Below are 24,612 nucleotides of genomic sequence, written 5' to 3'. Positions count from 1 at the left end.
CCTGAGACCAGAACGCAGGGTATGTTTAGTTACCCAGTAAAGCCATGCTGTTCTTCTTTCCTCTAACCAGAGTCCCTGGAAAACCACCTTAAATTGCTTTATGAGCATTTATAAACCATTTTGCATAACTGCGTGGCTAAAAAAGTCAACCAAAATGCATTATCCCATCTTAAAACATTAATAAAAATAATATTGATATTTGCCCCTCTCCTACACCAAATGCCTAGGCATTTGGGGCCAGAGCCCACGCGTTCTGCCTGGAATTCCTCCACTTTCTACACTCCACAAATACTACTGTTCCCAGACCTTCAAGAGAGTCATGACAACAGGGGCCACTGTGAAGTCGCCTCATCTGGGTTGCAGAACCTGCGCTCATCGTGTTAATGCACTTGTAATGTGCCCCCTGGGTCAGTAGGTGGTGCCAGGGAGCTGCCCGCGGTTTTGGGAGAGCTTGCCTGAAAACCGCACTGACCGCGGCATCCCCATGCCCGCACCCCGGTTTTTGGAGAGGGAAGAGTTGTAGGACCTGTGAAGGGTACACACTGACTACAATAGCTAGGAGACCGAAGCGGCGAGAGGGGCAAAACTAGCCCACATGCACCTGGCCAAGAAATGTGTGAGGGGCGGGGCAGAATCTAACCAGTCCTGGGCGAGCCCCCGGCGGGGATCTACGTGGGGAAGTTTAGGAGGACCACGCTGGAGGCGTGGCACACGTGGCGCGAGCACACAGGCAGGAGCCACTCTGCGGAGGGGGCAGCTCGCAACGCCCCCAAGTTTTCTCTGTGGAGCAAGATGCAGCCTGCGGTTGGGAGGGGCGGCTTCCTCAGCGCGGCCACGCCCTCCCCCGGGGCGCGCTCCCGCCATTCCAGTCTCCCCTCTCTAGGCCCTTGGCTCCAGCCTCCAGGGGCTCCTCCCCAGGCCTCTCCAGCTACGAACAGCACGTAGCTGTCCAGGAGAGAAGCAGAGACCTCGATTCAAAACACACTCGGGGGGCTTCTCTGGTGGTGCAGTGGTTGGGAGTCCGCCTGCCGATGAAGGGGACACGGGTTCGTGCCCCGGTTCGGGAAGATCCCACGTGCCGCGGAGCAGCTGGGCCCGTGAGCCATGGCCGCTGAGCCTGCGCTTCCGGAGCCTGTGCTCCGCAACGGGAGAGGCCACAACAGTGAGAGGCCAGCGTACCGCAAAAAACAAACAAACAAACAAAAACAACACACTCGGGAATTCCGGGTGGCTGCCAGCACTCTTATCACTCAGGAACAGGAGATCAGGTAACTCAAAACCTCTCCATCTACAGAGGGCGCACGTTGGCAAATCACTGGCAGGAAAAGGGCCAGAACCCAGGGACTCTGAGTTGAACCGTCACTTTATTTCTGCACCCGTGCTGCTGTCTAAAGGAAGGGATATTGGGAATTCCCTGGCGGTCCAGTGATTAGGGCCCCGCACTCCCAATGCAGGGGGCATGGGTTCGATCCCTGACTGGGGAACTAACACCCCACAAGCCAAAAAAGAGAAAGAAACAGAAAGGAAGGGAACTGATTCTCATTCATTCCTTTTTCTCACCTACTAACCTTCTAATCAAAAAGAGCTTTTTGCAGTCCTGTTGCTTAGACGTTGAAACACCACTTGCTGGTGTCTTTCGTATCAACGACCATTGATATTCCTGGCCACTGAAAAGTGTATAAAACTGTGTTGCAAATAACCTGTCTGGCCATAAAGAATCACGTGGAAGAGAAGCCAAGCCACAGAAATGAGACCGACTCCGGCTCTCGTCCTGCCCTTTGGGCTCTTCCCGCTTCCTTCCACGCCACTCGTCCATCCCCATGACACCCAGAGCAGGAAGGCCTCAGCAAGACTTGTGAACACACTTTTCTCGACTTGTCCGTATAGGGAAGCTTTAAATGTGAACACTTAGAGGTAAGACGTGGGGTCTCTGTCACTATCAGGTATTTAATTTGCTCTGCGGCTGAATCAGGAAGCAACACCAATGCAGCTGACCCAGGAGGCTGACCGGTGCAGGAGGCTGCCCTCTGGCACCCCTGCTCAGCCTCAGCTCCGGCACCTGCCCAGGACACTCTCAGCGTCGCACACACGTGAGTCTACAGTCTCCAGGACGCAGATCCCTGAGTCTGCAGACCCTGCTTACCTGGATGAAAACTTCGGTGACACCCACTTGGCTTCAAAGAACTGACTGGTTCGCTGCTGCCAAGCGATGGAATTATTGTGACAGAACAGGACGGTAGGAGGCATGCGAGGGACAGGAGTCTGAAAGAAGAATGGCAACACTCATGTTTTTATATAAATCCCTTTTATTTCTGTAGCGTACAAAAGGTATAAATATGATTCATGTGAAACCGGTCACCTGCACGATCAAGCAAGAAGGATGTGAAGCCGGGGTGTGTGTCTGCACCAGAGCGGGCAGGAGGAAGCAGGGCCAGATCCAGTCCCCCCCGGCCCCCCTTCCCCAGACACTGCATATTCTCCAACAGGAGACGAGTGAACAGCCTTCCATTTTCAGTGTCAGGCCGGTGGTCCCGCGCGCCTGGCGGGCACCTGATGAGTGAGGCACTTGAGGGGAAGCAGCCGTGTCAGGGCAGAGCGGGTGGGACTTACCCGTGGGGTGAGCCGCGGGTCTGCTCATCCCCCGGGTCTCTCTCCTTCCCGCTGCTATTTGATGTGGAGCAGGGATAGGAAGCAGGGACAGAAAGGAAGTCCACAGAAGGGACGGGACGAAGCGCAAGGCGCCGATGCCTGGCCCCAGGCTGGCAGACAGCTTGGCTGGCCACGAGGCCTGGGAGGTGACCGACGCCAATGCAGAGCTCGCGGTGTTCCTGGATCCTCAGGACTCGGATGCACGCGGAGGCCGGGAGCTAGCAGCAGAGCCGTGTGATTTGTGGGGAGAGGCTAACAATCGGAACGACTTAGCAAAACTCTTACAGTCTGTGAGGAAAAGTGACAGGACGTGATCCGCCAAGGATGAACCAGGCCTCAGGGGCTGATGACACTTAAGCCAAGAAGAGAGGCCCGAGCTCTGCCAGCCAGGCCCGGTCCTCACCGCTCCGGGCAGCGACAATGGCAAGTTGCACACACACTGTTCTCTCCCCTCCCACGCGGGCTGCAGGTGAGTCTGCACTAACGGCTCCACAGTAACCCAGCGGGGACGCACTCCTGGGCTGAAGGTGGTGAAGGCCTCTGTCAAATCCCTCAGTCGTAAGCAGACTAGGCCACCTCTAGAGGTTATGCTTGCAGCCCACCCTGCGATTAAGACAAGTACGTAAATGGCTCGCATCACTGATCACAAACTGGGCCAGAGCCACTCTGAGCCTGCAGCCAGCCAGCCGGCCCTCAGGGAAGGGGGACCGTGACACGGTGCCTCCCGAGCTGAGGGACGGTGGCTGGCTCTGGGGAACGGGCACCACACTCCCCCACAAAGACGGCAGAGAGGAGCGTTTCTCCCAGGGCCCCCCCCACCATGGGTGAGGAATGATCACCAACGGTAAATGACACTCTGGAAACCACCGTGGCCAAAGCAAAGACAAGGCTACGTCACAGCGCATGAGGCCGGGTGCCGCTTCAGATCCGACCTACAGGCCTGCACTTCCTGGAGGCACCGTCCCCACTCAGGTGCTCTCATGACACGGCCGTTCTGGAAGATGGCCAAGCCCACAGGGGGCAGAGATACCCTACAGCCGGGACCGGCCTGCCGCCCACTTACAGAAAAACTCTGCACACCTGGAGACTAAAGGTAATTCAGGGAACGTCCCTCTCTGAAAAGTTCTGCAAAAAAAGCGACCCAAGTACTGAAGTGTGAGAAGCTGCCTCTGGCTGCAAGTCTCCAAGCACAGGATTCTGACCGCTGGGCGGCGCCTTCACAGTCACCGTGAGCTCTGGACAGGCTCTCACCCGAGTCAAGCTGTGACCCCGACCAGGGCCGTGAGACCCCGAGAAGGGTGTGTGTGTACAGATATGTGTACACACATGTATGTGCATCCGTGCACGGGTACATACATACTCTCAGGGACCATTCCAAAAGGGGGGCCTGTCACTCTCCGTGTCCTGGGCAAGCGCAAGAGCGGCGGCTACGTGCTCCAGAAGCTCTGCAGAGAGAAGGCCCAGCGCCTGCTCGGCCGTCATTCACAGGCCAGCTTGCTGTCGAAGCTGGAGAGCCCGATGGCAAAGGCCTGGAGCGCGCACAGCGGGTAGCTGTAGTCCAGGGTGAACACGTCGTCGGCCACACGTCCAAACTGCATGACTATGTAGTCAGCTAGAGGCAGAGAGAGATCGGGACGTCAGGAAGTAAGGAAGACATCCTCCAAATAGGTCTCTTTAAAATGGGAAACCCTTAGAAAGATGGAAAAAGGCCTGACCGAGAGTGCCTACCGAGCACGACCAAGGCTCTACTGCGACTCCACTCGGCTCCCTGCACGGACCAGCAGGAAAGGGCAAGTTGGGGGGCAGCGCAACCTCGGGGGGGGGCCGGAAGGGCAAGGAGGGGCAGCACAAGCTCGGGGGAGCCGGAAGGGCAAGGGGGGGCAGCGCAAACTCAGGTGGGGGGCCGGAAGGGCATGAACCTTTCCTGAGGAAGGGCCTCTGCCTCTGCCCCCCCGAGCAGCACCCCCAGGACTCCTCCGGTTGCCACAAGAGACCTCACACGCTCCTGCCCTCAACTCAGCGGCTCAGACGGCTGACTGCAAGACTGCAGCTCTGTCTTTCCGAGGAGGTCATTTCTTCCTTAAATCATGCTCTCCTGAGTATAACTTCCTACCAATGAAGGGCAATGCTCATTTCCGAATCCTGTCAGAACACCTCTCTTCCTGGGGCTTACGGTCATTTTCGTGGACTATCTGGAAGTTCTTCACAGAGGCCTGAGTGACCCGGCCGTGGAAGTTCAGGACGTAGGACTGGGTGTCATCGTTCCAGACGGGGGACTTGTTGTGCAGCTCGATCAAGTTCTCCATGGCTTTGTCCTGCCACTTTGAAAGCAGGCTCTCGCGGTCCTGTAGGAGAGGGGTGTGTGCTGAGGACCATCGCAAAGCGCTCACCCTCAAGGCTGCTGAGGCGGGAAGCAGAGCAGGGGCCTATTTCCTCCGTTTCAGCAAGTAAAACAGAAACAGAGCCCAAACTAAGCCGGCTTTGTTGGATTCTTATAGAATAACTAGCGTTTCTCTTTGCAGACCCAGTGGTTGCAAATCAACCACGTCAGCAACAGCACCTACCCCGAGGTCTGGAGGGCTGGCTCTCCTGAGGAAGAGTGGCCACTCCAGGCTGGGCTCGGGAGGAATCAACACTGTTTTCTATTCATCTTGCCTGTGTCGCAGTCTTGTTGTTAGAGTCCTCTGTTGATGAAATATGCTCTTACTTACATTTCGTGGCTGAAATGGGATTCGTTCATGATTCATATTCATCCCTGGGATGATCACAGACATTTTCCTCGGGCCTTTAAATCCGAGTACATTTGTTTCCTGGAAGAGAGGGAAATAAACAGGAACTTGAAACAGAAATGAAGATGAGGCCTCATTCTTTTTTTCTTAATACCATGCATTGCCTTTCTATCGATCTACCTATCTATCTATTTATGGCTGCGTCTATCTATCTGTCTATCTATCTATCTATTTATTTATGGCTGCACTGGGTCTTCGTTGCTGTGCGTGGCTAGTGGGGGCTAGTGGGGGCTACTCTTTGTCGTGGTGTGTGGGCTTCTCATGGCGGTGGCTTCTCTTGTCGTGGAGCACAGGCTGTAGGCACACGGGCTTCAGTAGTTGTGGCACAAGGGCTCAGCAGTTGTGGCTCGCAGGCTCTACAGTGCAGGCTCAGTAGTTGCAGCGCATGGGCTCAGTAGTTGTGGCTCGCAGGCTCTAGAGCACAGGCTCAGTAGTTGTGGCGCATGGGCTTAGTTGCTCCGTGGCATGTGGGATCTTCGCGGACCAGGGATCGAACCTGTGTCCCCTGCATTGGCAGGCGGATTCTTAACCACTACGCCATCAGGGAAGCACACAAGATCTCATTCTTAACGCAACGCCCTCCTGGGCATGTAAAACGGGGACAATATGGAGAGCGCTCAACACTATTCTATTACTTCACTGTAGTTAAACAAAGAGAGACGGAGAATCAAGCCCAGGAAAATAAGACTGTTTCCTCTTTTTAAACCTAATTTGAACATTTGAATTTAAAACACTCTCTAGGCTTGAAACCCTACTCTTACTCTTTAGCTTTAAGTGAAATTTCAGAAAATTATAAGCAAACTGTCCAATTTTGTCATCTTCAATAAATATATATTTCCCAGTGAGGACACGGCACTATATGATATAGAGTGAGAATTACAGTTTAAATTAAATAGGACCTGTATCTGGAGATAAAAAAAATCAAATGCCCGTCAAACCAGGCAGATTATATATGAATAAAATAACTACATTAAATACATGGATATATGTGTATTCATACACATACACACAAAGTCACGCATAGGTAAAATATTTAATTGATTCTGAAGCTAAGAGAAAACATCTATACATTATAAAGCGTTAAGTCAAATGATTCTCAGTCACTTAGATAAAATCTCATGGGAATCAAGTGATGAGATTAATTCCAACCGATGGAAAGCTGAGACTTTGGGATCAAAGGAACAACTGAGTCGGGTTAATTCCTTCTTGCTTCTTTGACTCCACAACTTCACATGCCCACTACGCGCCAGGTCCGTGTTCACGTGGACAGCAGTGAATGGGACTTTACAAACTGGTAGAGAAGGATGGTGCTGACGAAGCAGTCTGGGGCACTAGAGGAAGCGCGGGGAACCGAGGGGAGCATCAGGCACATCTAGTGTCGGGAGAGACCCCTCTGCTGACGCTGGTGGACAGGCAGAGGCAAGGAGGGGCAGGGCAGGCTCTCAGGTGGGGCGCAGGGACGAGAGGAGCCGCTAGAATGACGGGAACGCACAGGAAGCGTGCCCCCGGGGAGCCGGAAGGGAAAGGTGCAGTGTCCAGGCTTGATTCTGGACTCAAGGGGCAGCCTGAGAGGATCTGGAGCAGGACAAGAGCAGCACGAGCTGGAGCTGCACCGCTCAGCAGCGGCTGTACAGGATGAACCAGGTCGAGAGGGCAGAAAGCAGAGACCGGCTTCCAATTTACGGTAACCGCTAGCCAACGGGTGAGGGGTAACAAAGGCCTGCGTTAACATGGCGGCATTGGGAAAAGAGAAGAGGAGATGAGTGAGGGCCGGCTGAAACAGTAAATACAGCTAAACCTGGCAATTCGTAAATAGCTCGAGTATACAGAAACAAGCTTGGGAGGGGGACTGCAAGCCCAGGGCTGGGACGCCAGGAGGCTGAGGAAACGGGAGGCGGCACTCACGTAGCAGACGGCGGCCAGCTCCTGCCGCACACAGGCCTTTTCTACCAGACCCTGGGCCTTGGCCGGGCTGACACCATGGTCATAAACTGTAAACTTGGTCCCCATGAGGTTGGACCTAGAATCAAGAGAAAAAGCCACCACAATGATCTGTATTTTTCTCCCTTACAAACACAAGCTAGGAGAGGTATGGGACAGCCTCTTGGCCCACTCTCCAAAGGTCAAGGGGTCATCATCGCTTTCTCAAAGATCTAGCCTTAAAACAAGGAAGGGCCTTAGACTTTCTATTAACTTTATTTTTTTAGATGACATCGACCGGCTCATTGTAAAACCGATATGGACTGTTCTGAAACTACAGGAGTCAAACCACCAGAGGAGCAGGACAGGATGCAAGGCTGCTCTCACCTGAGTTTGCCAACATAACTTTCCCCCTCACGAGACAGATCTGTTGGGTCAGTGGAGATGAGGTAGTTGGATGTTTTGCTCTTTTTCCGCTTTCTACCTGCAAGAAGAAATATCTAGAAAAGGAAAAAAATTTTCAGTAAAAAATGCACTCAAGAGAACTGCCATGTTTGTCCTACCTATTTAGTGAGCAAATATTTAGCAACTGCCTATCGTGTACCAAGCAGTCCATCTCTGGGTCTTGTTTTTTAAAAAAACAGGTTTAATTCACTTTGACTTTTCTTGCAGAAAAACGATGTGGTGGCCACAGCTGGAGCCTGGGTCTCCCGCACGCAGACTTGGTGTGGGTCATTACAGGATGCTCAGTGAACCCGTGACAGGGACAGTCAGTGAACATGGTCTCCCTCCAGAGCTCGGGGGTGAGGCAGCCTAGGTCTTGGAGACAGCACAGAGGTGGCCTTGGCAAAGCTGCCCAGGGCAGCGGTGCAACCCCTGGCCAAGGTGCAGCATCGTCCACGCCGGCCAGCACCAGCTTCTCGGGCACAGCGGCTGGGATGACGCCAGTATCCAAGGGCAGGATGAGAGGCACCGGCCCAGAGCCACAGTGGCTGGTCAGCCTGCAGGGATGGTCTGGGGCTGACCGATCCTGTTCCCCCAGTAGCCTCACCACATGAGGACTACGGAGAACTTGGCCAGAACGATGGCCTCACGATGGCAGTGGTGATCTCCTTGAAGCACTGAACACCCAGACCAGCATCTGTCCACTGCAATCCCCAATAGCAACAAATGCCTTGACCCTGGGCCGCAGGGCAGAAGGGGTTATGCTCGCATCATTGTCAAAACCTCATCCTTGAAGGAGGGATGCTTCCAGGGAAGAGTCAGTCGTCTCGGATTCCCGGATGGATGAGCAGAAGAGAAGGGTCTCCTCCAGAGCCCTGACCAGGCGGCCCAGATGGGTGAGGGGTAGCCAATCCTTGCCCCCGGCCCTGACCCCGCGAGCTCTGTGGCCTCGGGCCCCTGAGGGGCCTCCATGCCCTATCGTAGCACCAATGTACCTGCCATCTGGGGTACTCTGGGAGAAGACCAATCTCTGGGTCCTCATCACTTTTTCTAATCCTCATAATGCTTCTCAGAATTCACTATCAAGGTTTCCCTCCTGCACAATTTTTCTAAATTCACTAGCTTGATTCTCCATATCATTATTTACAACTTTATCCCTAAAGCCTCCAGTGACTTTTTTAAAAAGCTTCATCCAATTTCATGAGTAAGAGTCTTTCCACCTTTGGAAGAGGCAGGACCCTGGACCCTGTGCTTCCCATCCTCCCTTCAACGGCTTTCCTGATGCTTCTTGCTGCATTTTGTATGTTGTTGTTCTAAACTCCTGTGACTTCCGTGATATGAGTACTATCGTATTTATGCATCCTTCCCAGACACTCCTAGACTTGGACAATAATAAGGAAGCAGGAGAGGGCGGTAACTAAGGGGAGGGGGCACTTTGGAATCCAACAGATACAGGTTTCAATCTGGCTCTGCCACTTCTTAGTGTGTTCTGGGGCATTCCCTAAGCTGGGATAAGAAATCCTATCTTACAGCGTTGTCATAAGGGTTGTAGGTAATAATATACATAAAGCATTTAGCACACACCTGGTAATTGTAAACACTCAGTAGATAGTGGTTATAACAACATTAATATCTACTATCATCATCTCATTTCTAGGCTCTTTTTTTTTTTTTTTTTTTTTTGCGGTACGCGGGCCTCTCACTGCTGTGGCCTCTCCCGTTGCGGAGCACAGGCTCCGGACACACAGGCTCAGCGGCCATGGCTCACGGGCCTAGCCGCTCCACGGCATGTGGGATCTTCCCAGACCGGGGCACGAACCCGTGTCCCCTCCATCGGCAGGCGGACTCTCAACCACTGCTCCACCAGGGAAGCCCACATTTCTAGGCTCTTAAAATCATTCACTTAGACCTGGTATTATAAAATACATTGTTCATTAGCAAGTATTAACTGCCTCAAATTTATGTATAAAGTAAATTAGAATTTCTAGGATGAAAAACAAGACATTCCACTTGCATGTTTTCTGTTTTTCCAATTCCTCCTATTCCCTAAACCCTTCTTTCTTCCACACTGTCATAATCAAAATCAAAATCAAAGAGCACATGGGAAACTCCCCCACCCCAAAAAAGGGATGGAGGTAAAAATAATTACATTCAAATAGTCTCTTCCATCTTCTTACCTTCTGGATAAAACTTTCTCTTTGCGGGGTGGGTAGGTTTTGACTATTAGACTATGACCTCTTTGAAGACAGTGAGAACACAGCACTTGGGAACTAGTAAGTACAACCTAGTTCCTGTCGAATACCGGTGCTCCTCCATCCCCACCCCCCATCGTAAGACCATCAACGACCCAGCCCACAGAACTCTTCCCTCCATCTCAAGATCCGTCTTAAGAACCACTTCTCAGGACTTCCCTGGTGGTCCAGTGGTTGCGAATCCACCTTCCAATGCAGGGGACGCAGGTTCGATCCCTGGTCGGGGAACTAAGATCCCACATGCCTCGGGGCAACTAAGCCCAGTGCCTCAACTACTGAGCCCACACACCCTGGAGCCCACGTGCCACAACTAAGACCTGACACAGCCCAAAAAAAAAAGACCCACTTCTCATACCTTCCGATTTTCATCCTTTTCCAAGTGCATATAGTAGGTAGGGAAAAGCCCCCGATCCATTCCTTTTTTATCCCGAGTTATCCGACACTTCACTGTGACACCTCGAGGGGCAGGACTGTATGCGAAGCCCTCTAAATTCTCGATTTCTCCCAGCTGATTATCAGTGTGCTGGGCTGCAGTTCCGGAAGCTCCTGTATCCTGAAAGAACAGCCACATGTGAGCAGTAGGCGGCTGGGTCAGGAAACCTCATATTCTCTTTGAGAAACACTTAAAGGACAAAATAGCTTACTGATTCACCCATATGTCTCAGTCTTCTGACGAGGTAGGGAAGAACTCTGAGAAGTTAAATAGGTATACGAGTACTGGGAGTAATGAAGCAGCAAAGTATGAAAATGGGATACGGCTTCACAGAAGCTGGTTCAAGACACAAGAAATTAGGGAGTCGTGTACTTTAAGTGTGACTTCCAGCTTAACTCTTTGAAGCAGCCTTCATCCAGTAATGGCATTTAAATTCCGGAGATGTTTAGGAAGCAGTGAAATTAGCTCAGAGCAGGAAGTTTCAGAGCTACATACTGTGGCTGGCTTCTGGCTGGATGCAGAACTGGGTCTCTCTGCCTCTGAAGAGGATGAATGAGATCTTAGTTTTTTCCCTTCTCCTTCCTCCCCATCAGTCTCCTCCTCATCAAAGTTCAAACTCCCTGAGATCCCTGGCAGAAAGGGAGAAACTGTCAAAAAGGGCCAGAGACCTTTGAACCAAATATAATTTTAACTTCCTTGCTTAAAAATTCCAAGCTGTTCTGACTTAAAACATGGCTATTTAATCCAAATTTTGACAATTCTTCCTTCATATTCTCACCTAGATCCATCCCTTGTTTTCCCTTCCTGCTGTTCCCTTCCCTAATTTATCCTCTTCTGCAAATCATATATCTGATAAACAATTAATATCCAGAATATATAACTCAACAGCAACAAAAACAAACCCAATTCAAAAATGGGGCAAGAGGGCTTCCCTGGTGGCACAGTGGTTAAGAATCCGCCTGCCAATGCAGGGGACACGGGTTCGAGCCCTAGTCCGGGAAGATCCCACATGCCGCGGAGCAACTAAGCCTGAGTGCCACAACTACTGAGCCTGCGCTCTAGAGCCCGCAAACCGCAACTACTGAGCCTGCGTGCCATAACTACTGAAGCCCGCGCTCCGCAACAAGAGAAGCCACCACAGTGAGAAGCCTGCACACCACAGCGAAGAGTGGGCCCCGCTCGCCACAACTAGAGAAAGCCTGTGCACAGCAACAAAGACCCAACGCAGCCAAAAATAAATAAAAATAAATAATTTTTTTTAAAAAATGGGTAAAGGACTTGAACAGACATTTCTCCAAAGAAGATACATAAATGGCCAATAAGCACATGAAAAGATGCTCAACATCACTAGTCATTAGGGAAATGCAAATCAAAATCACAGTGAGAAACCAACTGACAATCACTGGGATGATTATTATAAAAAACAAAATCCAAAAAACAGAAAGTAAGTGTTGGTGAGGATGTGGAGAAACTGCTGGTGGCAAATGCAAAATTATGCAGCCACTGTAGAAAACAACATAGTGGTTCCTAAAAATATATATACAGAATTACCATATAATCCAGGAATTCCATTTCTGGGTGTACACCCAAAAGAACTGAAAGCAGAGGCTCAGACAGATACTTGAACAACCAATGTTCACAGCAGCATTATTCACAGTTTTCAAAAGGTGGAAACAACCCAAATACCCACCAACTGATGAATAAACAAACTGTTGTATATACATAAATAGAATGTTATTCAGCCTTAAAAAGGAATGCAATTCTGACACAGGCTACAACATGAATGAATCTTAAAGACATTATGCTAAGTGAAATAAGCTAGACACAGAAAGGACAAATACCTTATGATTCTACTTCTATGAGGCCTAGAATAGTCAAATTCATGGAGACAGAAAGTATAACAGAGGTTGCCAGGAGCTGGGGGTGGGGCGGGGGACGGGGAGTTGGTGTTTGATGGGGACAGAGTCTCAGTCTGGGAAGATGAGAAGGTTCTGGAGATGACGGTGGTGATGGCTGCACAACAACGTGAATGTACCTAATGCCACTGAGCTGTGCACTTACGAACGGTTAAAATGGTAAACGCTACACACACTTTCCCGCAATAGATGTCTCTATCAGTTACTTCTTTGTTTTCCTACATCTTTTTCATGGTTAGTCTTGTGAACTAATTTGAGTTGGGAATGTTGTTGTTGTTGTTGTTGTTTTGCGGTATGCGGGCCTCTCACTGTTGTGGCCTCTCCCGTTGCGGAGCACAGGCTCCGGACGCACAGGCTCAGCGGCCATGGCTCACGGGCCCAGCCACTCCGCGGCACGTGGGATCTTCCCGGACCGGGGCACGAACCCGTGTCCCCTGCGTCGGCAGGCGGACTCTCAACCACTGCGCCACCAGGGAAGCCCCCGAGTTGGGAATGTTTGAAGTACTACCACCTTGGACCTTTTAAAGAAAACTTCAAACTATCTGATTAAAAACTATTTTTCATTTTATCCTCACATGTATATGAGTTTGAGGAGGAGGGACTGGCAAGTCTTATTTTTTGTTTTGTCTCTTGCTTGTTTATGGGACACAAAGTGTGCTGTGTGTTATAAAAGAAGCACGACACTCAGATTTACACGTGCGAGGATGATGCTCCAGGAGAAGCACTTCTGCCCAGGAGAAAGGGGCAGAGCTATGGGCGAGGCCCACCTCGCTGTTCTCTGAGGTCTACAAGGTAAAGCCACCCCTCATACAATAGCTGGAAGAGCCCCCAAGTCACACATGAAGGAGACTGAACAACAAGCAGTGCTGCCCACATTCATCCACCTCAGAGGAGGGACAATGATGGTCTGTTTTACATAGTTCACAAAATAAATGGTATCAAGTTTTTCCCAAGGACACCCAAGGATAAGACTAAGGCTAGTTAAAAAATTAATCTCAAGTGAAAACATATGTCCATACAAAAACTTATGCGTAACTATTTATAGCAGCATTATTCATAATAGCCAGAGTGGGAACAACCCAAATGCCCATCAACTGATAAAGGGAGGAACAAAACGTGGCTTATCCATACAAGGGACTGTGATCCAACGACAGAAAAGAACGAAGCACTGACACAGGCTACAACGTGGATGAACTCTGAAAACATGACGCAAGTGAAAGCCAGGCATAAAGGGCCACACAGTGTACGACTGATTCTGTTTATACGAAACACCAGAATAGGCAAATCTGCAGACAGAAAGTAGACTGGCGGCTGCCCAGGGATGGGGAGTTGGAGGGAAATGGGAAGTGACTGCTAACAGGTATGAAGTTTCTCTGGCGTCAGACAACATTCTAAAATTGATTGTGCTGATGGCTGCAGACCTCTGTGAATATACTAACGAACCAATCAATTGTTCACTTTACATGGGTGAATTGTACGGTGTGTGAATTATATCTCAATAAAGCTATTATTTTAAAAATTCTTTGGTTTGTGAAGGATATTTCTTTCTTTCTTTTTTCTTTCCTAAAACGTTAACTTTTGGGGACGGGTAGCAAAACGCATAAAACTCTAGGGATCTCACTCTCATATGGATACTCAGTCCTACGTTTTCTTCTTTTTTTTTTTAAATTGAAGTATAGGTGATTTACAATGTTAGTACTATGCTTTCAAATGCCATATTTGTACCAAGAACTCAGTTCATGTGAATACATGTTTTGAGATGGAGATCAAGGATTTCTCCCAAACTTGTAAGACAAGCAAACTGGATCCCCACTTGAGGAACGTTATCTTCCAAACTGACACTTCTTAAGTCTTAGTCAAGAGAGCACTTCATGGCTTCTATGGTCCAGATGCAACTTGTTCAGACTCAAAAAAGCATTAACCCATCTGGTCCTGAAAGGCCAATTCTGAGAAAGAACACAGCGGTCATTTAACAGGGCAGAGTACAAGGGACAGCTTGGTATTTACAGTAAGGGATCAAGAGCTAGACTAAGACTCAGAAAATCTAGGTCTGCCGCTATTCAGCTCGATGACCTGGGGTAAGTAATCTAGCTTTTGGTTAAACTGAGAGTTCTCCTTGCTCTGGCTCCTCCACATCTTTCACTGTCTCTTGTTATAATAACGATAGGAAAGTAACAGAATTACCACGGCCACATTCATGTTACAGACAGGGAAACTGAGGCAGAGAAAAGTTGTGCTGCTTTCCCCTTTACCAGCCAGAGGTGGCAGAGCTGAGACTCCAAACCACGCTGGCTGGCCCCAGAGCTGAGCTCTAAAGCACGCCACACCCTGCCCCAGTTTCCGCAAATACATCATGCTCTATACACCTGATGCCTCTGCTAACGTCATTTCTTCTGCCCAAGTTTGCCACCTAACCAACTAGCGGTGTGATCTAGAACGAATTACTTAGCCTTTCTGAGAGCCAATTTTCTTACATGTGAAAAGGAGAGGCTGACACGTGTAACCCCTCACAGTACTGTCACAAATACTGAGATAAGGTATGTCAAGTGCCTGACAAGCAAAAGACATTCACAGTGTCAGTCTCCAGCCACTCCTGGGCTGACAGCTGTGCACAGGAGCACACGCACCCCTCACGCCTCAGCTTAGTCGCCACCTCCTTCCATGTGGTTCTTGTCCCTCTCACTGCCCCGCAGTGGAGTTGTATTTCTCCTGCTTTCTACTCTATACACCAAAATACAGCTCGAGATCAGGCCATCAGCCAAACTATCTCATTAGCCTTCCTGCTTCCAGACTTGCCCACTCCAATTCATTCTTCATAGTGCAGATTAATTTTTCTACAGCCCAAATCTGCTATCATTCCACCTTAAAATCCCACATAGGTTCCTGTTACTCTTCACAGGAAGTCCACACCCTAGCTCGGCCTGTAACACCCAATGTAATCGGAGCCCGCCCACCCCTCCAGCCCACGTCTCTCCAGGCCCCTTCCCACCTGTCACCTCGCGCTCCGCACTCCAGCCCTTCTGAGCTGCCAGCTCGTCTTCCCGCATCACACTCTGGCTTAGATGTCACCTCTGGATCAACTCTGGTTGGGCACCCCTCTCCACACTCCCTTGGCTATTTAGGTCCATGAAGCCTCAATTTAGGTGCACGAAGCCTCAATCAGAATAATTGCTCCATGAGGGCAGGAACCTCGTTCACAATTGTATCCTAAGTGCCTAGAACAAGGCCTGATATATAGCGTATCCTCAATCGTGTTTTCTAAATGAATGAATATACGAATCCATTTGAATGTGCATCTATCCTGCCAGTCTGTGGTAGAACCTCCTGACTCACATATCCCAGTACCCAGCAATGCCTATGACAAAGCAGGTTCCCAGCAAACATCCAGGCATTACTGGCCGTCAGTCTTCTCATCTGAAAAGGGGATGCTTAATTCCTTCTCGCTATAAAATTAGTTTTCTAGGAAGGAGAAGACTACAGAGGACCTCTGAAACGTACAGGAATATTTATGAGAATAACTCCAACTGGCAGAAAGCAGGCTCTCATGGAAAAAGTATTATTAGTTTAAGGATATTCTGATCCAATCTGTGTTTCCACTAAGCTGGCTATTTATCTCTCCCTTATCACTAGAGGAATATAAACCGTGAAACAGAGGCAGGGTAGGGTGCTGAGGGGCAACTCAAAGGAACAGGGTGGGGATGACAAAAATAAAATGTCAAAAGGAAGGAAATAGCCGTAATAGTAGCTAATGCTGCTGACATTACACACACACACACACACACACACACACACACATATATTTATATATGTATTTTGGCTGCATCGTGCAGCTTGTGGGATCTTAGCTCCCCGACCAGGGATCAAACCTGGGCCCTTGGCAGTGAAAGCGCAGAGTCCTAACCACTGGACCGCCAGAGAATTCCCTGTTTTATATTTTATGTAACTAACTCACTGCCTGAAAACTGTCAGCAATGCTCACCATGTTTCTGGAGAATCTCCTGGAGATCTGGCTTGGAAGCAGGGTCCCAGGTGCCATCTCCATCAGCACCTCCTTCAGCATCCTCCTCCGCGGCAGGAGATCCTACTGAGAGGACGTGAGGTCTGGTCTCCACGTCCTGAGCATCTGGCTTCAGGAAGGCAGCGGGACCATCAATGCCTAGGGGCCCAACAGAAAGAAGAAAGAAGAAAGCGTTGTCCACTATTTGGCCGGATGGTTTTGGTGTATGTGATCTAAGAAGCGCCAAACCGTTTCACTCCTTCTTTAACATCCACGAGGACATCTGTTAACAGCGGAATCCATTCTACGATCTGGTGGTCATTTTATCAACACGCCCTGACTGCCACTAAAGTAAATGTACCTGATGCTGTGCTTTAGAAACTTAAGAATGAGACTGAAAGCCAAGTAGGTCCTCCGAAGTCCATCCAGATCTCGTCCAAACCAGGAGCCGAGGGGGCTAGTTTTAGAGTTGTTTAACCTGGTTCCTCCTTTACCCCGTCGCTGACTCAGATGTCCCTCTGAGTCCGGCTACTGGAAGAATGCATGCTCTCTACCTGCTCCTGGCTTCATGGTTAACTCTGCCAGGAGGCAACAGTCGAGCCTGGAAGCTCCTCAAGTGGGCAGTTCCGGACACTTTCATTTTGCATCTAAAACAACAGTTCCAGGACGGCTGTGAACTTTAAGGTATCCTCCACTGATCAGACCACTGCTTTTATTCCAACTCAAAGGCCCTGAATGGGATTATAAAGATAAACGAAGGTACCTGGTAACGATGCTAATATTGTCCCTTTGGTCCACCTGAGAGTCCTCCTGCCTCCCCCAGGTTTGTGAAAACCACGCAGCAGCAGGCAGAGATGCTGCCTGAGTACACACCGTGCAGGATGACGCCGCTGCGCGGGGCCTGAGGCTCCACCAGCGGAGCGCGCTCCTCGCTTCCCCTCGGCTTTGACCGACGTGGCCGGGCTTCTGGGTTCGGCTGCACCATGAGTGGCTCCAGGCGCTTCTTTCTCTGCTTCTTCTCCAGCAGCGCTCTCTGGGGAAAATTGTGATAGTACAGCCAGGAGGGTGATGATGAGATCTAGCTACTTCAACACATACAGTCTTTCATGGATCCTTACAAAACCTCTTGTAAATTAAATTTTCCCACTTAAGAAATGGGAAAATTGAGACACAGAGAGAGGTAAGGATTCATTCACTTCATTTAATAAATATTTACTAAACACCTATAAAAGATCTAAAATTATACAAATGTATTTCTAGCAAAGCTGAGACCATGATCTAAGTATATTAAAAAGATATAGTAATTAACATATTATGATCAAAGCACAATCAAGTTTAAAATATATGAACACATATGAATAGGAGAAAAGATGAAGGAATGGTGATTTCTCTGGGTGGTAGAATATGGATGATTATTTTTCCTTTTCCTAGTTTTCTAAATTTTCTTACTTTTGTAACTGGAAGAAAAAGATAAAACTTGTTATCAAAAACAAAAAAAACTTGTTATCCACCGGGTGTGGAGAAAAGGGGACCCTCCTGCACCGTTGATGGGAATGTAAATTGGTGCAGCCACTATGGAGAACAGTATGGAGGTTCCTTAAAAAATTAAAAATAGAACTACCATATGATCCTGCAATCCCACTCCTGGGCATATATTTGGAGAAAAACGTGGCTCGAAAGAATACATGCACCTCAGTGTTCATTGCAGCGCTGTTTACAATAGCTAAGACATGGAAGCAACCTAAATGTCCATCGACAGATGAATGGGTAAAGAAGATGTGGTACATATATACAGTGGAATATTACTCAGCCATAAAAAAGAATGAAATAATGCCATTTACAGCAACATGGATGGACCTAGAGATTATCATACTAAGTGAAGTCAGAGCAAGACAAGCATCATATGATATAGCTTGTATGTGGAATCTAAAAAACAATGATACAAATGAACTTATTTACAAAACAGAAATAGACTCACAGAGAATGAACTTGTGGTTACCAAAGGGGAAGGACTGGGGTTGGGGGGAAGGATAGAATGGGAGTTTGGGATTGACATATACACACTACTCATATTTAAAATAGATAACCAACAAGGACCTACTGTATAGCACAGGGAACTCTGCTCAATATTCTGTTATAACCTAAATGGGAAAAGAATTTGAAAAAGAATAGACACATGTATATGTATAACTTAATCATTTTGCTGTACACCTTAAACTAACACAACATTATTAATTGACTATACTCCAATATAAAATTAAAAATTAAAAAAAACTTATTATCCTCTAAACCCCAAACTATTTTCATGTTTTTGTTTTTGTTTTTTTTGCGGTACGCGGGCCTCTCACTGCTGTGGCCTCTCCCGTTGCGGAGCACAGGCTCCGGATGCGCAGGCTCAGCGGTGGCCATGGCTCACGGGCCCAGCCGCTCCGCGGCATGTGGGATCTTCCTGGACCGAGGCACGAACCCATGTCCCCTGCATCGGCAGGCAGACTCTCAACCACTGCGCCACCAGGGAAGCCCTATTTTCATGTTTTAATCAGCTAAAAAGCAGTAAGTTTTGCTTTCTTGCTCATTTTTACAAAATTAATAATCCAAAAAATTAGCGCCAAGGATAAGATGGGAAAAAAATGGCAGTTGGAAAATTCCAATTAAAAAACAATCAACTCTATGGATAAAAGCAAGAAAGAAGAGTAGGGTAGCAGGAAGTCAGGAAAAAAGCATGAGAGACTATCAGAAAAAAAATCCAATGAGATGAAAAGGAAGGTACCAGCATATATATTATTTTTAAGCCTTGGCAAATAAGAGCTTATAATACATAGAAATTAACTATGGATCTGGGACGTCTCAGAACAGGAGAGTGTCAAGCCCCAAGCTAAAAAATTAAGCCATGATTTAAAAGCAAAGATATATAACCTACTTTACTGCTTCTCAGGCAAAAAGCCAACTGTTTACTTTTTTCATTGATACTGCTTTTAAAAAGTGCCACTAGGAAGAAGAGTTAATCTAAGGGGTGAGACTATTAGTAGGAAAGGAACCATTTTTTTCCAAAACTGGCCTGATGAAAGCTTGCAGATAAATTCAGAAGACAGAAGAAATATACCTATTCTTTTTTACCCAACCTTGTGCATAAGGAAAAAGACTAGGGATGCTAAAATAATATGCCAAAGGGACTATACTGTCAAGAATGAAAAGAGAGCTTAGAGCAAGTTGGGAAAGAATAATTCGGGTTTTTGAGGTTATTTTGAGATCCATAAATTAATACGCACAGGTGGACCTTAATGTCCCAGGAACACTAAACACAGGAGGTTATAACGAGGTTCTCCCCCTGGAACTTGCTGATAAGATTCTTCTAGCAACTAAGAAGTCTGTATAATGGATAAGAAGTAAACTAACTGCCTCAAAGAGATGGTAAACATGAAGTATAAAGACATGAGAAACTGTCGCATATTATCCATGTGGCCACAGCTATTTAGTCTCAAATAGTCTCATAACTGTGAAACAACTGGGACTTCCCTGGCGGTCCAGTGGTTAACACTCCGCTCTCCCACTGCAGGGGCACAGGTTTGATCCCTGGTCCAGAAACTAAGATCCTGTATGCCGCGTGGTACGGCCAAAAAAGTGAAATAAAGTAACTGTGAAACAACTGATGAGACAAGAACACGAGCTACAGCGCATCCACTTTATTAAGATATGTAAAGAAAAAACTGTTGTACAGAAAAGGAGCATTCTGCTTGTGGTAGAAAAAAGCGGCCAAAGAGCAAGAATCTGACAGAATATGTCCATCGTGTCCGAGAAAGAGAGATACCGACTCTGGCAGACAAGCGCACCCTATCTACTGGGAAAGCTCCCTCTCTCTGAGGACAGGAAACTATCCAAGGCTTCTTCATGGTCTTGTTGAGCGAGCCCTCAGGACTATCTCCTTCTCTTTCCTCTGACTCCTTGCTTACCAATCAGCCTTCTCACTTTCAGTCTAACTTCTTGTTCTTCCCAAGAACAGAGCATCATAAACAGTAGCAATGAATACACACTGCACGAGTACAGAGTCCTCACTGTAAATGAGTAAACTGGCATCTGGCTTCATGACTGAGTGCTGTAAGTTTGACTGGTGTGCATCTGTTCCAGAGGACTATGCTGCCTGTGGTCTAGAAAAGGGGAACCAAAGAGCTAGATGTTACATCTGGGCTCACTGACAAAACCAGGTTCTGAGACCTGCAAAGGGTAGACTAGATCTGTGGCCACAGTGATCCTATTACGGTGTCTGGTGAAGCCCTTCTCTATCCAAGTCAACGCTAGTCACACCCATTCAGATCAACAACTTAAGAAAAAACAACTCTAGATTCAAACTGTGAACCTCAGGGACACAGCTGCTATATTACTGCACTGCACACACCCTCCTATTGTCCAAGTTTGTAAATAAGAAAAAACCCCACAAAAGGGCCAACTGCCATCTTGGTCAAAGCTGCCACCTCACTTAGCATTCTAATCAGCCTCACATAACTCGGACGGAGGAGGAGAGATGTGGTTGAGTTTCAATGTAATGGTGTCAACTTATTTATGCTTTACCCTCCCTGAAAAGCTAAGAGTGCTTTAGATGAGGCTATGTAAACAAAGGACTCCCTACCTTTGTAAGGGGAAGGTCAGGGCAGTCAGAAAAAGAGCCAAAGGTGACTGTTTGATGCCTAAATACAATGAAAAATGTTGACTTCAGGACTTTTAAGTATCACATAAACTAAACCTTTAAATTTCCCAGCTCCCTGGAAACTGAGCAATAACTCAAAGAATCCATCTTCTCCAGAATCTGGTGGTAGGTCCTACTATCATTCCCTGAAGCAAAATATTGAATGGTAATACCAAAATAAATGAGGAAATAAAGGAGATTATCTTCGGGGGGGGGGTTCCATCGAAGGACTCTCTATCCAATAAAATAATAAATCCCATGCAAGCCTCAAATTAATGATAGCTTGAGACTCCACTGATTCTCAATTTTCTAAGGACTCCCAGAGATAATGGGTTGGTTACTTTATGACATTCTTGGAATGGACTGCGTAACCGCAGGTACAACCACCAAGATCACAATGGTTGCCAGAGGTCTATCCGTTTGGCTAAAAATAATCAACCTTCCTGGCACACAAACAGAGATCGTGGGAGGATGAAACTAAAAGTTTAAAATTGGACTTTTTTTTTTTCCTGTTGCGGAGCACAGGCCCCGGACGCGCAGGCTCAGCGGCCATGGCTCACGGGCCCAGCCGCTCCGCGGCATGTGGGATCCTCCTGGACCGGGGCACGAACCTGCGTCCCCCGCATCGGCAGGCAGACTCCCAACCAGTGCGCCACCAGGGAAGCCCAAAATTTGACTTTTTTTTTGGCCACACCAAACGGCTCTGGGTATCCTAGTTCCCTGACCAGGGGTGGAACCCGGGCCCCTGCAGTGGAAGCGCCGAGTCCTAACCCCCGGACCGCCAGGAGTCCCTGAATCAGACTTCTTCAAGGACCGATTTGACGCACCGATGGCTGCCCCCCTTCGAAGGGTACTATCCATAGATGGGGACCCAGCCCAAAGGGACTGTGCTACACTCTGATGCCCTGACTGCCCGATGGCATAAACATTCTCCACCTAATGTGCATTCCTGTCTGAGCAACATCCCTGAAACAGTCTGAAACTCTTTACACTCCGGAGGTAGCTAAGGTGTCACACAGCCCGAAAGTATGAGTATCTAGTGACAGTAGTAAAAATAAAAGAAAATATACTCAGTGGGAATAAATAGTGGTGGGACAACTGGATATCCACGTGCAAAAGAGTGATTTTGGACCCTGCCTCATACCATATAAAAAGATTAACTCAAAACAGATCATGGCAAGTGTAAAACTCTTAGAAAACAACACAGGAGCAAGTCTTTGTAACCTCGTTTAGGCAATGGTTTCTTAGATGACACTCCAAGTGCAAGTGACAAAAGAAAAAATAGATAAAACTTTTGGGCTGAAGATGATACCATCAAAAAAGTAAAAAGACAACCCTCAGAATTGGAGAAAATGTTTACAAATAATATTTCTGATAAAGAACTTGGATCTACACTATATAAAGAACTCTTACAACTCAAAACCAAAAAGAAAGTAACCCAGTTTAAAAACGGGCAAAGGATCTGGATGGACATTTCTCCAAAGAGAACATACAGATGGCCACTAAAAATGCTCAACATCACTAGTCATTAGGGAAACGCAAATCAAGGCTATAATGAGACTCTACCTCAGACTCACTGAAATGGCTCTAATCAAAGACAGACAATAATAAGTACTGGCAGGAAAGTGGGGAAACTGGAAGCCTTATACACTGCTGGTGGGAGTGTAAAATGGTCAGTGACTGTGGAAAACAGTCTGGCGGTCCCTTGAAATGTGCAACACAGAGTTACCATATGACCTGCAAAGCCACTCCTGTTACCCAAGGCATATTACGTATATCTTGGTATACCTATACTTGGGTAGATCACCCAAGAGAAATGAAAACACTTCCACACAAAAACTTGTACACAGATGCTCAGAGACGCATAATTTGTAATGTGGAAACATCCCAAATGTCCATCAACTGATGAATGGAGAAACATGGTCTGTCCACAAAACAGAATGTATTCAATAGTAAAAAGGAATGAATTCCTGATACATGCTACAACATGGGTGAGCCCTTTGCTAAGCCAAAGAAGCCAGGCACAAAAGACTGTATATTGTATGGTTCCACTTACACAAGATTTAAAAATCATTTGTACACTGTAACTGAGCATTAATAATATGTGAATTACATTTCAATAAATCTGTTCAAAAATCTGTATAGGACAAAAACAGCCATGTGTAAATTATCTGAAAGTCTAGGGTTTTTAAACATTCAATTCTAAGATGAACTATCAGAAAAACAGCATAGATATGAAGGAAGTGAATTTAATCAAATCAATAACACTGTAGTGGATGATAAAAGAATACACTGAGAGAAGGGAAGTGGTCTCTGTGGAAATAAGGTAAGTAGAACTGAAGAACAGGATTCACCCTGAGTCTCTAGTACGAATGATCCAAGGCAGGGAGTGTCCTGGCCAGATATCATGTATCTCATTCTGGGCAGGTACATCCCTTTAGTAGAGGTGAATTAATTACACCATCACACAATGATATTTACAATAAAGCTCATTTTACAAACTCCACTTGCTCTGATTTCGAACTCACCAGACTCTTCTAATGGGAAACCGATGACCTGATGATTCTGGTATATGGTTCACTAGCAATTAATAAATTAATCCCGACTTAGATTCACTGCTTATGATACTGGTTAGTATGAACCAATCCTCAAGAGACTGATTAACTCTGGTTGCTCTCAGCAAACTACTTCTCAAGCTCAGACCAGTAACTCTCAACCACAGGGACATTCCCACAGCAGAATTCCCACACCGCAGGCGGGGTGGGGAGAGGGAGGGTCCCCAGCCCCTCCCAACTCCACTGACACTCACTGTCACGGATGGGAATGCTCCGTACCCCTCAGAGGTGGGGGTGTGGGGGGTGGGGACTGGCATGCCCTGGACTGTGAGCCTCCCACCAAGAGGCTGCCAGCCTGGAGGCCACAGTGAGAGCTACCGAGCCCTCCTCAAGGCACCGCCATCCACCCCAGCCCTAACTCCCACACTCTAAGATCCTCCCCAACAACCTGTTATTTTACCCAGTCTGACCTCGCTCCACACACGAAATAACTGGGGTTCACAGAGTTTGAGGACCTTCCTTAAAATCACACCGCTAATTAAAGGCACAGCTAGAACGGGAACCAAAGTCTGCTTCCGGGCCCAGCGCTGTATTCAGTATGTGGCGCTGCCTTTCCTGCTATAGGCTGTCTGACGGTGAAGTCCCTGACCCCCTGCTCTTTTGTTCACGGCAGCATTTCAGGGCTCTCATAGGATTCTCATACACTATTTAGCAACAAAATGTATACATCAGGTCCAAAGAGATCGCTTTGAATCTTTAAAAATTCCCATAAAATTTTACGTCTTTATATTCACTGACTATCTCTGGTAAAGAACTAGCCAAGTAGAGGGAGAAAGACTTTTCACCAAATACCTTTTTTGTATTATTTGAATTCTTCTTATTTTATTATTTTTTTTATTTTTTTGGCCATGCGGCAGGCGGGATCCTAGTTCCCCGACCAGGGGTAGAACCTGTGCCCCCTGCAGTGGAAGCACTG

General features: G+C 47.6%; 1 protein-coding gene across 1 annotated transcript in view; it reads right to left on the bottom strand.

Moving 5' to 3' along the window:
- Positions 1-2,300: 2,300 nt before the first annotated feature.
- TULP3 (TUB like protein 3) overlaps positions 2,301-24,612 on the bottom strand; it is a 42,518-nt gene continuing 20,206 nt past the window's right edge. Inside the window, exons 3-11 of the mRNA XM_082666802.1 lie at positions 17,274-17,433; positions 16,383-16,559; positions 10,983-11,116; positions 10,410-10,607; positions 7,746-7,858; positions 7,344-7,458; positions 5,361-5,459; positions 4,823-4,994; positions 2,301-4,261 (exon numbers count right to left, since the gene is read on the bottom strand). Coding sequence (XP_082522928.1) covers positions 4,128-4,261; positions 4,823-4,994; positions 5,361-5,459; positions 7,344-7,458; positions 7,746-7,858; positions 10,410-10,607; positions 10,983-11,116; positions 16,383-16,559; positions 17,274-17,433 — 1,302 coding nt within the window. The 3' untranslated portion in view covers positions 2,301-4,127. The remainder of the gene's footprint in view (positions 4,262-4,822; positions 4,995-5,360; positions 5,460-7,343; positions 7,459-7,745; positions 7,859-10,409; positions 10,608-10,982; positions 11,117-16,382; positions 16,560-17,273; positions 17,434-24,612) is intronic.

The sequence above is a fragment of the Grampus griseus genome (genome assembly GCF_964374135.1).
Source record: "Grampus griseus genome assembly, chromosome: 11".
Classification (NCBI taxonomy): Eukaryota; Metazoa; Chordata; class Mammalia; order Artiodactyla; family Delphinidae; genus Grampus; species Grampus griseus.
Note: the sequence above shows the minus strand (reverse complement) of the source record. Positions and strands in the feature narration are given on the sequence as shown.